At 36.2% G+C, this 15383-nt stretch overlaps 1 protein-coding gene across 1 annotated transcript; it reads left to right on the top strand.

Moving 5' to 3' along the window:
• The first annotated feature begins 5517 nt into the window (after positions 1 to 5517).
• LOC148123057 (uncharacterized) lies at positions 5518 to 15338 on the top strand. Its single transcript, XM_087902825.1, is given in 6 exon segments — positions 5518 to 5551; positions 6051 to 6146; positions 12475 to 12555; positions 13124 to 13345; positions 13430 to 14361; positions 14363 to 15338. Coding segments are annotated over 6 exon segments (2229 nt in total). The 3' UTR covers positions 15227 to 15338.
• Positions 15339 to 15383: the final 45 nt, after the last annotated feature.

The following is a 15383-nucleotide window of genomic DNA, read 5'->3' as shown; positions in this document are numbered from 1 at the left end:
AAAATATACTATTGTATAGTAAGATAAAACAAAGACTACAACAGAATAATAGAAAAAAAACAATTAGAAGACAAATCGCCCAAGAAAAGAGAAAAGAAACAGAATTTTCCAGTACACTCAATTGGAATCTGTAATATTGTGTGTGTGTGTGTGTGTGTGTGTGTGTGTGTGTGTGTGTGTGTGTGAAAATATTATAAGAAAATGTGTAAATAAGATGAGATATAAGGGAAAGAAAGGCTGTAAAGATCTGACATGACATTATGAGACAAGGAACATCCAAGATGCTGTTAAATTCTTTGGCATGTGGGGTGTTTTTTTCAAGACAGGGTTTCCCTGTAGCTTTGGAGTCAGTCCTGGAACTAGCTCTTGTAGCTGGCTTCAAATTCACAGAGATCCACCTGCCTCTGCCTCCTTAGTGCTGTGATTAAAGGTGTGTGCCACCACCGCCTAGCTTGCTGTTGAATTTTTGAGGCTTGGCTTGCAGAATTCTTTTGAAAGTAATTTCTTATCCTAGTGAGAATTCCTTAAAAAATAAATTTTCATTTGAAAATGAATATAAACTAAAGATAGCTTCTGGGTTAGGGATCTGTGTATGAGTCCACTTCTTACTTCATTTCTAATACTAAAACAGGTGCATAACTACATGCCCTATGTCTGCTGCTTCTATTTCTGCTAGTTAATATCTCCTTCAATCCAGCTGAGGTAGAGGGCTGTGTGTTTGGGAAGGGTGTGTGGGTATTTGTATTCTCCATCATCCTTGACTCTTGCACACTAGCTTTCTCCTTTTTTAAAATTTTTATTAAAAATCTATCTTTTTTTCATTTCATGTATCAATCCCAGTTCACCCTCCCTCCCCTCTTCCTATTCCTTCCATGTTACCCCCTCCCCTGCACTCAACCCCATCAACTCCTCAGATAGGATAAGGCATATTGCTTTGAGAAAGGACCAAGTCCTTCATGCTACATCTAGGATGAGCAAGGTATCCCTCCTAAGAGAATGGGTTCCAAAAAGTCATTACAAGCAGTAAGGATAAACCCTGGCCAACTGCCAGGGGCCCCCAGTCAGCCCCAGCCATACAATGTAACCCACATTCAGAAGGCCTAACTCGGTCCTCTGTTGGTTCCTTTCCTATCTGGTTAGAGTTGGTGAGCTTCTTTTAGCTCAGTCAAGCTGTTTCAGCAGGTATGCCCATTATGGTCTTGACCTCTTTGCTCATATTCTCACTCTTCTCACTCTTCAGCTGGAATTGGGAGATCAGCCCAGTGCTCAACTGTGGGTCTGTGCCTCTGCTTCCATCAGTTGCTGGACAAAGGTTCTTTGGTGACATTTGGGACCGTCATTAATCCGACTGCAGGGCAAGGCCAGTTCGGTCACCCTTTCCACTATTGCTTAGGGTCTTAGATGGGGTCATCCTAGTGGATTCTAGGAAATTTCTTTAACGGCAGTTTTTTTGCTAGACCCATAAAGGCTCCCACAATTAAGATATCTCTTTCTTTGTTGTCTGTCTCTGTTTTTTCCCAATCTCAAATATCCAGTTACCTCTAGTTCCCTTCTACCATTCCTTTCTCCCCTCCTCTTCCCCTTCCAACCTCTCTTCTCCTGCCCTCCCCACATGCTCCCAATTTTCTCAAGAGATCTAGTCTACTTTCCCTTCCCAGGGGCATCTATATATGTTTCTCTTAGGATTCTCTTTGTTACTTGGCTTCTCTGGGGTCATGGACTATAGGATTGTTCTTGTATCCCTCAATAATATTGAAGGTAATTTATTCATCTGTAGAAGTTCCCTAGTAGAGTTTTTGGGGTCATGTATGTATACTGTCATATAATATGCAAATAGCAAAGTTTGACTTGTTCCAATTTATATCCACTTGATCTCCTTTTGTTGTCTTATTGCTCTAGCTAAAACCTTAAGAACTATTTTGAATACATATATAAAGAGTGGACAGCCTCGTCTTGTTTCTAATTTTGGTGTAATCCCTTTGACTTTCTCTCCATTTAATTTGTTGTTGACTGTCATCTTACTGTATATTCCTTTTATTATGGTTAGATATGTTCCTTGTATCCCTGATCTCTACAAGACCTTTATCATAAAGATGTTTCAAATGCTTTTTCAGCATCTGATGAGATAATCATAATCTTTCAGTTTATTTTGTGGTGAGTTGCATTGATAGGTTTTTGTCCATTGAAAAATTACTGCATCCTGTGATGAAACTGACTTGATCATGGTGAATTTTGGGTTTTTTGTTTGTTAGTTTGGTTGGTTGGTTGGTTTTGGTTTTTCGAGACAAGATCTCTCTGTTGCTTTGGAGCCTGTCCTGGAACTAGCTCTTGTAGACCAGGCTGGCTTCAAACTCAGAGAAATTGATCCACCTCTGCCTCCTGAGTGCTGGAATTAAAGGTGTGCACAGTAATTTATTGAGTATATTTGGATCAATGTTCATGGGTGGGATTGATCTGTAATTCTCTTTCTTGATTGCGTCTTTGTGTGGATTTGGTATCAGGGTAACTGGAGCCTCAGAAAAAGAATTTGACAATGTTCCTTCTGTTTCTATTATGTTGAACACTTTGAGGAGTATAGGTATTAGCTATTTTTTGAAATTCTTGTAGAATTCTGCACAGAAACCAATCAACTCTGGACTTTTTTGGTTAAGAGGCTTGTGATAACAGCTTCTATTTCTTTGCAGTTTATACATCTATTTAAAATTGTCAAACTGGTCTAGATTTAATTTCGGTAAATGGGATCTATCTAAACATTTATCCATTTCTTTTACATTTTTCAAATTCGTGGCGTACGGGCTTTTGTAGTATGATCTAATGATTCTCTGCATTTCTTCATTCTCTGTTGTTATATCTCCCTTTTCATTTCTTATGTTCTTAATTTAGATATTCTATTTTTGCTTTTTGATTAGTTTGGATAAGGGTTTGTCTATATTGTTGATTTTTCTCAGAGAACCAGCTCTTTGTTTCATTGATTCTTTGTATTGTTTTCTTTGTTTCTATTTTGTTGATTTCAGCCCTCATTTTGATTATTTCCTGTCTTCTACTCCTCCTGCATGAGTCGGCTTCTTTTTGTTTTAGAGCATCCGGGTGTGCTGTTAGGCCACTAGTTTGAGCTTCCTTCACATTCTTTATATGGGCACATAATTCTACGAACTATCATTTTAGCATTGCATTCATAGTGTTCTATAGGTTTTGGTACACTATGCCTTCATTTTTGTTGAATTCTAGGAAGACTTTGATTTCTTTGTTTATAGCATCCTGAGACCCAGGGATGGTTCAGTAGAGCACTGTTTATTTTCCATGTGTTAGTGGATTTTCAGAAATTAGTGTTACTGTTGAACACTAATGTTAAACCACAGTGGTTAATAAGATACAGGGGGTTACTCCATTTTTTTGTATCTGTTGAGATTGGCTTTGCTACCAATTATGTGATCAACTTGAGAAAAGGTTCTGTGAGGTGTTGAGAAGGTGGTATATTCTTTTGTGTTTGGGTGGAATGATCTGTAGGTGTCTGTAAATTACATTTGGTTCATTAATCTGTTAGTCTTCTTATTTCTCTTTTAAGTTTTGTCTTCTTTACCTGTCCATTGGGGAGAATGGGGTGTTGAAGTCCCACACTATTAGTGTGTAGGGTTTGATTTACAATTTAATCTTTAGTAATGTTTCTTTTACATATGTGGGTGTTCCTGGATTTGGGGCATAGATGTTCAGGATTGAGACTTCACCTTCACGAATTGGTCCTATTATGAGTGTAAGGTGTTTTTCTCCATCTCTTTTGATTGATTTTAGTTTGAAGTCTATTTTGTTAGATATTAAAATAGCTACGCTCATGTGTTCCTTAGGTCCATTTGATTGGAAAATCTTTTCCCTACAATTTACTCTGAGTTAATATGTGTTTTTGAGGTTGAAGTATGTTTCCTGTATACAGTAGAAGGCTGGATCATGCTTTCAGAATCATTCTCTTAGCATGTGTCTTTCCATAGGTGAATTGAGTTCTTTGATAATAAGAGATATTAATAACAAGTGTTTCTTACTTCCTGTTAGTTTTTGATGAAGTGTGTGTTTCCCTTCTTTAGGTTTTGTTGGTGTGAGGTTATCTGTTGCATGTATTTGTATGTGTGCAGGTAGCTTTGTTTGGTCAGAGTTTTCCTTCTTGTACTTTGTGTAGTGCTGGATTTGTGGATAGGTATTGCTTAAATCTGTTTTTTTCATGGATTATCTTGTTTGCCATTGGTGATTTAAAACTTTTCTGGTTTTAGTAGTCTGGCCGTGCATTTGTGGTGTCTTCAAGTCAGCAGCACAACTGCCCAGGATGTGACTAGAAAAATGGAAGAAAACAGTGTACTACAGACACACACAGAAAAAAATTCATAAAGTACAATTAAACAATGAAACAGTAAAAATCATAAAAATGTTTAAGATGTAGTTAAGTGATAATGAATATGTTAAAGAATTAGAATAGGAAAAAGACAACAGGGAAATGTATGATGAATAATATAATTATACTGTCCATAAGGGCATGTTCTTGGTAGTTTGTCCTTTTTGTCCTATCTTCTCCATGATAATTCATGTAGAAAAGAATTGATGAAATACAAAGTACTGTTTGTAATGTTATCTCTAATCTAGAATTCCAGATTTGGGGGAATGTTGTTCACGGAGTTGTTTAGTCACATTTTTGTTGGTGTTTTTATTGATTCTTTGGAAATTTTGCAGAGTAACTTATGGTACTTTAGTTCATACTCATCTTATGTTCTTGAAGCAGTGATGGGACCCTGTAGAGGAGAGTCAGTTTTGGATGTCAGCTGATTCAAGCCATGCATCAGCTACACAATCTACACCCTTCACTTGTCCTTTATAAATCTTCCCACGGTGTTTCCAGCACTGATTCAGGACTCAGAAATTAGTCTCTTTTTAGGTCACCACATACAGGTGTCAGCCCTTCCATGATCTTCCCACTGATGTCATTAGAATCATATACAGTAAGAATTTCTGCTTCTTTCTAGGATATGGAAATCCTGCCTTTGCTACACATCTTATGTTTGACATATTTTTATTTGACAGCAGTGTATGCCCACATGGCTGCAACTTTACAGCTCATGTTTCTTCAGCTTGTGGTTTCTAAAGAAAATTTTGCCATGAGGATAGATAGTTAAGGGCACGGGTGAAGCCTGGAACTTCACTTGAAGATAATCGGGCTCCCATTCACGTACCCTATTTTAGCCTATAAATCTGCAGCTTAACTTGTCCTACTTGGTTTAATATTTCCAGCACATGGATTTTTAGTATGGACTGTATTTTGGAGTATGTCTTTTAGAATAATGCTAAGCAAGAACACATCAAGCTTTGTGGTGAACTCTTGTATCCTTAGTCTAAGTAAAAAAATATATACATAGGCACTTGATAACCTCTTTTCTTTCATGACAGGGAATCTTGACATTCCAGGATGTGGCAATTGATTTCTCTCCAGATGAGTGGAACTGCCTCGACTTTTCACAGAAGGCTTTGTACAGGGAAGTCATGTTGGAGAACTACAGTAACATGGTCTCTGTGGGTGAGACTTTTTTCTTTTCTGATTCCTTCATCATAATTGTTTCCAACAAATATGTTTTACATCTATGACTGAATTGTCTGCCTCATTTTCATTTGTCAATTTAATAAAAATCTTGGAGTTCATGTAGAACACAATATTCTGTGTAATTTTATCTTGTCAATATATTCCTGACTCCTGGAGAAGACATTCATCATTCAAACTTTTATAATACATTTTACTCTTTAGACACATCACAGATTATATATTGATTTGCATCTTAATGATTCAGAATGTGTTTGCATTTGATCCAGTAGTAATTTACAAAGAAATTCAAGGTATAAAATATTAACAAAAATGCTTTTCAGTGTGTTAAAATATTTGGAGATAGCAATAAGAAAATCATTTTTGGAATTTTAAATTATAGGCCATCTTGTATAATCAGTATGGTGGTTTATAAGAAATCCATGTGTTTTGTTATTGTTATCCCATGTTGTGGTCCTAAGTCTCTTCCAACATTCAGGTCTTTTAGTGTCAAAACCAGATCTGATCAGCTTTCTTGAACAAAACAAAGAGCCCTGGAATATGAACATAGGAGAGACAGAAGGCAATGAACAAGGTAAGCCAGAATGAAGCATTGGCACACGTGGGAAACCTAGGGCATGGAGAAATTCTGACCTGAAGTGGGATGCATGGTGTAGGAGGGCCTTTTGTTTATTTATTGTTTTCATTGGTTAATCAATAGAGAAACTACTTGGCCTGATAGGTCAGAACTTAGGTAGGCAGAGAAGACAAAACTGAATTCTGGGAGGAGAAAAGCAGAGTCAGAATGAGAGAGCCACCATGGAGACACCAGGTCACACATGCTAAATCTTTCCCTGTAAGACACAACGACTTCGTAGTGAACACAGATTAATAAAAATGGGTTAAATCAAAATGTGAGAGTTAGCCAATAGGGGGCTAGAGCTAATGACCAAGCAGTGTTTTAATTAATACAGTTTCTGTGTAATTATTTTAGGTGTAAGCTAGCGGATGACCAGAACAAAAGGCTCCCTCTCCCTGTAACAGATGCACAAATATTTCTATGTAAAATTGTGTAAAAATTTACATTGAATGATTATTTCAAATTACTTTACAAGTAAAATGACCTAAAATGACACTTTGAATTATTAACTTAAATTATGATATAAAGCAGAAGTAAAATGATTTGTTGACATATCTTTGAACTCTATCAGACTTTGAAATGAACAATATTAAAATGAAAATTAGCATTAAAAAGTTTCACAGTGTTTGAAGAAGTATTGCTCTGTACCTTTTCATGTCTGTTACACTGCTCTCATGACAGAATTACATGGCTTTCACTGTTGTGTAGTCTCACATAAAATCAGGAATTATAAATCTTATAGCTGTATTCATTTTGGAGGATTGTAGAATTCATTCTTTATGTGAGATACTACAGAAATTAAAAGGTAACTTTTTCTATTTCTGTAAAATATTCTTTTTTTTAGTAATTAAGACTTGTTTAGAGTCATACATGTTATTGATCTAATTTAATATCACCTACTAATATTTGACTATCAAAATTTATGTTAATTTCCACATAAATGTTGTATATGCACTTGTTTTCCTTTGTGTTTTATATCAGTAATGGAATATGTTTGGAGAAATATCCACAATATTTTACTTTTAATACTTTTATTCGTGATTTAAGAATACCTTGAAGTAAGTATCTTGTGAGCAAATTCAACTCTCCACTCTTCCAAAGTTCCACTTCCTCCAGACATCTTTGTTTTTTTTTTCCTCTTCTGTTTTTGCATTCACAGAGTTCAATCTGAAACTCCCATATAATTCTGGGTGTTGAGCATGGCCTATAATATGGTTGAATAATTAGGAGCTGCACATTCTTAAAATCAACATTATTCCCTTTAACCAAGAATCTTTAATATAATAGTAGCTTCTCAGGAAGGCATGGTTTTTCAGGTCCTTTCTTACTGTATCCCAAGGATTTTCATCTGGCCTGGCATTACTCAGGTCTGATACATTCTGTCCTAATTTCTTGAGTTTATATGGGCAACTATCATGTTGTTCACAGAAAGCAATATTTTCTTATAGTCATTCATGACTTCCTGCCTTATTGTGTATTATCACTCTGTCCTGAATTACCACTGAAAAGTTCATGGAATAGGTTTGATATAAGCATATTAGTTAAAACTGAATATTTTCTTGATGTTTATACCATGTCCAGCTGTGAGTTACCTTTTTGTTGTCAAATTAGACAGACATTTTTAGAATGAAGGCTTAGAGACGCAACAGTCTGTGAATAAATCAATAGGATATCAAAATAATTTTAGTACTATATCCAAGCAGAATAACGGTAGTAGGTGATACTTTCTATCTTTTAAGAATGCATTTGAGTTAACATGAATGCTCCTCAGATTCTTCTACAAAATAAAAACAGGAGAGCACTGTGAAATTCTTTTCATGGGGACAGTTACCTTAATACCTAAACCACGTATACACCCAATATGTAAGTGAAATATATGCCAATTTCATTATGAACATATATACAAAGGTCATCAAAAAATATTTGCAAATGTATTTAAGAACATATCAAAAAGATAGACTACCATAGGCTTCATGTCAAGACATTTAGGGGTAGATGAACCATACAAAACCAATAAGTGTAATCTACCATTTGTACAAACTAAAGTCAAATTCCAGAAGTTCATCTTATTAGATGCAGAAAAACCTTTGACAAAATTGACACTCCTTCTTGATAGAAGTCCTGGAGAGTTTAGGGGTGCAAGAGATATACCTCCAAATAAAAGATGCAATTCACAGAAAGGGTATAGCCCACATCAAACTAAATGGAAAGAATTTAAAGCCTCTCTAACAAAATAGGGAACAATGCAAGTGTACTCAATTTCTCTATATGTATTCAATACAGTACTTGAAATCTTAGCTTAAACGATAACAAAATGAGAAGATGTAGAAGTAATTAATAGCAAAGGAAGAAATCAAAAATATGTTATATGAAGATGCTATGTTTTATGTATAAAAGACTCTAAGAACTCTATGTAGAAACTTGCACAATAGAGAGACACTTTCATCAAATATAAGGAATGCAAAATTAACTAACAAAAAGCAGTAGCCTTCCTATACACAAATGAGAGAAGACTTAAATGGAATTCAGGGAAATGATGTCTTTCATAATAACCTCAAAAAATAGTTTTGGGTAATTAGAACTCAAACACTGAAAGATCATTTTAAAACCTTTAAGGTATTGAAGAAATAAATTTAAAAAGGTATTGGAAGATGTAAAAATATCTATGCTCAAGGACTGGTCAATTGATATAGTAATATACTGATTCAGTGAAAACCCTATCAAAATTCTAAAACAATTCTTCTCAGATCTCAAAAACACAGTTTTCAGCATCATATGAATACAAATAAATAAAAACCTCACAATAGCTTAAACAGTTATGAAAAATAAAACTATAAACAATACACCATTCAAAGTTTTAAATTATACTACATTTTTTTAATAATCAGGTTTGTAAAATATTGGTACAGCTGAAAAACAGATATATTGATCAAAAAGTCAAGTTGTAGATACTAACTATAGTCCACTCATTTTTTTACACTCATTTTGTCAAAGAATCTAGAAAAATGCACTTGAAATATAAAGAGCCTTTAATTTAATCGTACCTAAAATATCTTCAACAGACCACAAGTCCCCAATGAAAAACATTTTCTTCAAGAGAGTCTCAGTGGGGATAAAAGTCACACAGGAATTCCCCATAACCAGCTCTTGAAGGATATCACCAACACAACTCAATGGAATTTTTGTATATTCTTTTTCTCCATAACGTTTAGCTTTGGAATTTATTTAATTTTATTTGTGATCTTATGGTATCTATAAGTACATTATGCCTTCTAGAGTTATGCTTTGTTTTGTTCTATGCAATGTTTTTCAAATGGCCAAAAGATACTTAAGGAAAGGTTAACTTCTTTAGCTATCAGGGAAATGCAAATCAAAACAACTCTGAGATACCATCTTTCACCTGTCCAAATGACTAAGATCAAAAACACACCTGATAGCTTATGCTGGAGAGGATGTGGAGTAAGGAGAACACTCCTCCATTGCTGGTGGGAATGCAAACTTGTGCAACCACTATCGAAATCAGTATGGCCGTTTCTCAGAAAACTGGGAATCAACCTACCTCAGAATCCAGCAATACCACTCTTGGGAATATACCCAAAAGATGCTCAATCATACAACAAAAGCGTTTGTTCAACCATGTTCATAACAGCATTATTTGGAATAGCCAAAACCTGGAAACAAACTAGATGCCCCTCAACTAAAGAAAGGGAAAAAATGTAGTACATCTACACATTAGAGTACTACTCAGCAGGAAAAAAAAGTGACATCTTGAATTTTGCATGCAAATGGATGGAGAACATGAAAAAGGAAGGCAGGACCTTGAGGAGTGTGTTCACCCACTGATACAAGGGGACTGATCTAATGAGAGTTCACCAAGGCCAGCTGGACTGGGACTAAATGAGCACTTGATCAAACCGGATTCTCTGAATGTGGCCGGTTTCTCTGAATGTGGCTGGCAGGGGGACTGTCTGAGAAGCCATTGATAATGGCACTGGGACTTGTTTCCTCTGCATGTACTGGCTTTTTGTGATCCTAGTCTGTATGGATGCTCACCTTCCTAGACCTGGAGGGAGGGGGGAAGAACTTGAACTTTCCACAGAGCAGGAAACCCTGACTGCTCTTAGGGCTGGAGAGGGAGGAGGAGAGGGAGTGGGGGGAGTGGCAGGGTATTGGGACGAGGGCAGAAGTGGAAACTTTTATAAATTAATGAAAAAGAAAACCGAAAAAAAAAGAAAAGAAAAGAGATATCTTGATTGAGGGAGCCTTTATGTGGTTTGCAAGAAACCTGGCTCTAGAAAAATACCAGGAATCTACAAGGATGGCCCCAGCTAAGACCCTAAGCAATAGAGGAGAGGATGTTTGAACTAGCCTTTCAGTGTAGTCAGACTGATGATTATCTTAAATATCACCATAGAACCTTTGTCCAACAAAAGATGGAAACAGAGGCAGAAAACCACATCCAAACACTGGACTGAGCTCCCAGGTCCAGTTGAATAATGGAAGGAGTGAGAATATGAGCAAGGAGGTGAAGACCATGAGTGGTTCACCCACTGAGACAGTTTGCCTGAGCTAATGGGAGCTCACCAACTCCAACTGGCCTTGGAGTGAACTAGCATGGGATCAAACCCTCTGAATATGGTTGATAGTTGGGGCAGACTGAGCAGGAATTGACAGTGGCACTGGAATTTTTCTCTACTGCATGTACTGGCTTTTTGGGATCCTATTCTCTTTGAATGTATACCTTGTTCAACCTAGATGTAGTAGGGAGGGCTTGGACTTGCCTCAAGGCAGGGTGCCTTGTCCTGTTTTAGGATTGGAGCAGGGTGGGGAAGGAGGGTGTGGAGAGGGAGTGGAAGGAAGAGAGAGTGTGGTAATTTGAATTGGTATTTTTTAAAGTAATAAAATAATAATTAAAAAATGTAAGCCAAAAAGTCACACTTACAGGAATTCCCCATAACCAGCACTTGAAGGATATCACCAATACAACTCAACAGAATTTTTACACTCTTTTTCCCCCATAATGTTTAATTTGGGAATTTATTTATTTTTCTCAATTTATAAATTTATAAAGATACCTTATGGTATCTTATGTACATTACACCTTCTAGAGTTTTGCTATGCTTTGTTTTACACAATTTTGGGGTGCAAAAGTATGTCTTTCTCTCTACATATGCTTACTATGCTTTTTCTTTCTCTGCTTTTCTTCTCTTACCCTATCTGGTTTCTTTTATTCTGATGATTTTATTGTTATTCTTTAGATGACTATTTGTTTTCTAAGAAGTGACAGAAAGTGGATGAATTCAGATATGAGTAAAGATGGGGATAAACTCAGGGCATCTGAGGGATGAAAAGTCATAGTCAGAATATATTTTATGAAGGCATCTATTTTCTGTATAAGAATAAGAGAAAATGTATCTCTGATAATAATATCAATCCTAGTGAATTTCCTTGATGTCTGAAATTTTATGAATCCCTTCCAAATGGTATACATGATTATCTGTGGACCAGTTAGTAATAACTCTTTCTGATTTTACCTTTTCTTCTTTCTTGATTAATTAATATTGTGTCTTTTTATTAATATTACTCAATTTGTTCATTTCAAGGGATTATGGAGTTGAGTGATATCCATGAAGATAATACAATTTTATAAGTACAATTTTATTGCACTTGGGTTATAGTCTTTGTATTAACTGCTTATCTATTGTTGTGATAAAACTCCAAGATAAAGGCAACGTATAAAAGAAAGATCCTTGATGGTGAATCAGAGAAAGCAGTTGTCAAGGGGCTAGAGCAGAAGTGACATGTCTCAAATAGAACCACACGAGAACATAGATAGCTCACTGTCGACATTAGAAGGCTTTAAAATTCTCAAAGCCAGTGTTCAGGGATATAGGTCTTCCAGTAAATTGATACCTCTTTATCTTACTCATAAATATCCACCAACATTAGACCGTGTATTTAGATATCCTATTATATGTGGTCATTTCACTCAAACCACCATAATCTCATTTATTATTCTGAAAACTATGATTGGAACCTCTAAGATAACATAAACTCAATCTTTTCATTTTTAAAAATGTATTTAGTGTATGTTATAAAAGATATTCTATCCATTTACATTAAAAATTTTGTTTCATTAGAATAAATGATTTGAAGTTTATTTTATATAATATGCCATCTTGCATATGTGTCTACATATATATATAATTGTGTCACTTATATATCTGAAAAATTTCACCTAAGTATACTAATTCAGATAATTATATATTTTTCTTTCTTCCAGTTTTATATTCTCATCAAACGCAAGACTTATTTTCAAAGGAGAATAGACAAGATTGTATTCAGAAGTTGATATCAGGAATAGCTGTAAGTAGTGATTTTAAAACCTTCCATTTAAAAATGATTTCAATATTTGGCGAAGAAAGAAAAGAGAATGGATTATGCCATGATTGAAATAATCTCTATTCATCAGATTTTCAGAAGCACTTTCATCAGTAAAAAAAATACAAATAAGTTTTAAAAAAAGGTTTTTTTCTACAAAGAATATTGAAAAACCTGAAAATTTAATGACATGTATTCTATTAAACATTCACTAGAATTTTCTCAACAAAAATTACATTTTGTTACAAGCTATTCATGAGATAAACATGAGAAGTTTTTCTCAATAAAATGAGGCTGAAAATATATCACAGAATTTTGAGTCATGAGAAACTTTACATATTCAATGACGTTATTAAAGCGTTTCCTAGGAACTCTAAGAAGAATAGTTTCCAGAATCCTCTTCTTAAAGGGACAAATTCCCAAAGATAAAATCACAGTATGTCTTTCCTCATTATATAAGTTCATAGAAGACGTCTGATTTTCCTAAGAGCCAATACATACATGATAATTGTAAGGATGATTTTGATTGTAACATACCTTCTTTTTGTTTCAACATTACCAGAAACAAGGGAGGCATTATATAAACAATCAAAATGAAGAGAGACAAAACAATTATATGGAATGTGGAAAGTGCTTCAACAGATATGCCTGCCCCACTATGCATAAGAGAATTAATTCCAAACAGAAGACATGCAAATGTAAAGATTGTGGCAAGTCATTTATCTGTCATGAAAATTTTAAATCTCACCAGAGAATCCATACTGGTGAGAAACATTACAGATGTCAAGAAAGTGGCAAATCCTTTACCCAGATCTCAGTCCTTCATAGACATCACAGGAACCATACTCGTGAGAAACCTTACAGCTGTCAAGAATGTGGAAAGTCCTATACCTGGGCCTCAGCTCTTCAGAATCATCACAGAAACCATGCTGGTGAGAAACCTTACAGGTGTCAAGAATGTGGCAAATCTTTTACCCAGGTCTCAATACTTCATAGACATCACAGAATCCATACTGGTGAGAAACCTTACAGGTGTCAAGAATGTGGCAAATCTTTTACCGACGTCTCAGTTCTTCATAGACATCATAGAATCCATACGGGTGAGAAACCTTACAGGTGTAAAGAATGTGGCAAATCTTTTACCCAGGCCTCAGCTCTTCAGAATCATCACAGACTCCATACTGGCGAGAAACCCTACAGATGTCAAGAATGTGGCAAATCCTTTACCCAGATATCAGTCCTTCATAGACATCACAGGACCCATACTGGTGAGAAACCTTACAGGTGTCAAGAATGTGGCAAGTCCTTTACCTGGGCCTCAGCTCTTCAGAATCATCACAGAACCCATACTGGTGAGAAACCTTACAGGTGTCAAGAATGTGGCAAATCTTTTACCGAAGTCTCAGTTCTTCATAGACATCACAGAATCCATACTGGTGAGAAACCTTACAGGTGTCAAGAATGTGGCAAATCTTTTACCCAGGCCTCAGCTCTTCACACTCATCACAGACTCCATACTGGCGAGAAACCCTACAGATGTCAAGAATGTGGCAAATCCTTTACCCAGATATCAGTCCTTCATAGACATCACAGGACCCATACTGGTGAGAAACCTTACAGGTGTCAAGAATGTGGCAAGTCCTTTACCTGGGCCTCAGCTCTTCAGAATCATCACAGAACCCATACTGGTGAGAAACCTTACAGGTGTCAAGAATGTGGCAAATCTTTTACCGAAGTCTCAGTTCTTCATAGACATCACAGAATCCATACTGGTGAGAAACCTTACAGGTGTCAAGAATGTGGCAAATCTTTTACCCAGGCCTCAGCTCTTCACACTCATCACAGACTCCATACTGGCGAGAAACCCTACAGATGTCAAGAATGTGGCAAATCCTTTACCCAGATATCAGTCCTTCATAGACATCACAGGACCCATACTCGTGAGAAACCTTACAGCTGTCAAGAATGTGGAAAGTCCTTTACCCAGGTCTCACATCTTCATATTCATCACAGAATTCACACTGGTGAGAAACCTTACAGGTGTCAAGAATGTGGCAAATCTTTTACCCAGGTCTCAATACTTCATAGACATCACAGAATCCATACTGGTGAGAAACCTTACAGGTGTCAAGAATGTGACAAATCTTTTACTGATGTCTCAGTTCTTCATAGACATCACAGAATCCATACTGGTGAGAAACCTTACAGGTGTCAAGAATGTGGCAAGTCCTTTACCTGGGCCTCAGCTCTTCAGAATCATCACAGAACCCATACTGGTGACAAGCCTTCCAAATGTAAATAATGTGGCAAATCTTTTACCAACGTCTCAGTTCTTCATAGACATCACAGAATCCATACTGGTGAGAAACCTTACAGGTGTCAAGAATGTTGTAAATCTTTTACTCAGGTCTCAATACTTCATAGACATCACAGAATCCATACTGGTGAGAAACCTTACAGGTGTCAAGAATGTGGCAAATCTTTTACCCAGGACTCAGCTCTTCACACTCATCACAGACTCCATACTGGCGAGAAACCCTACAGATGTCAAGAATGTGGCAAATCCTTTACCCAGATATCAGTCCTTCATAGACATCACAGGACCCATACTCGTGAGAAACTTTACAGGTGTCAAGAATGTGGAAAGTCTTTAACCCAGGTCTCACATCTTCATATTCATCACAAAATTCACACTGGTGAGAAACCTAACAGGTGTCAAGAATGTGGCAAATCTTTTACCCAGGTCTCAATACTTCATAGACATCACAGAATCCATACTGGTCAGAAACCTTACAGGTGTCAAGAATGTGA

Source organism: Myodes glareolus, chromosome 2, assembly GCF_982192425.1.
Source record: "Myodes glareolus chromosome 2, mMyoGla1.1, whole genome shotgun sequence".
Classification (NCBI taxonomy): Eukaryota; Metazoa; Chordata; class Mammalia; order Rodentia; family Cricetidae; genus Myodes; species Myodes glareolus.
The sequence above is the reverse complement of the archived record's forward strand: the minus strand, read 5'-3'. Positions and strand labels throughout refer to the sequence as shown.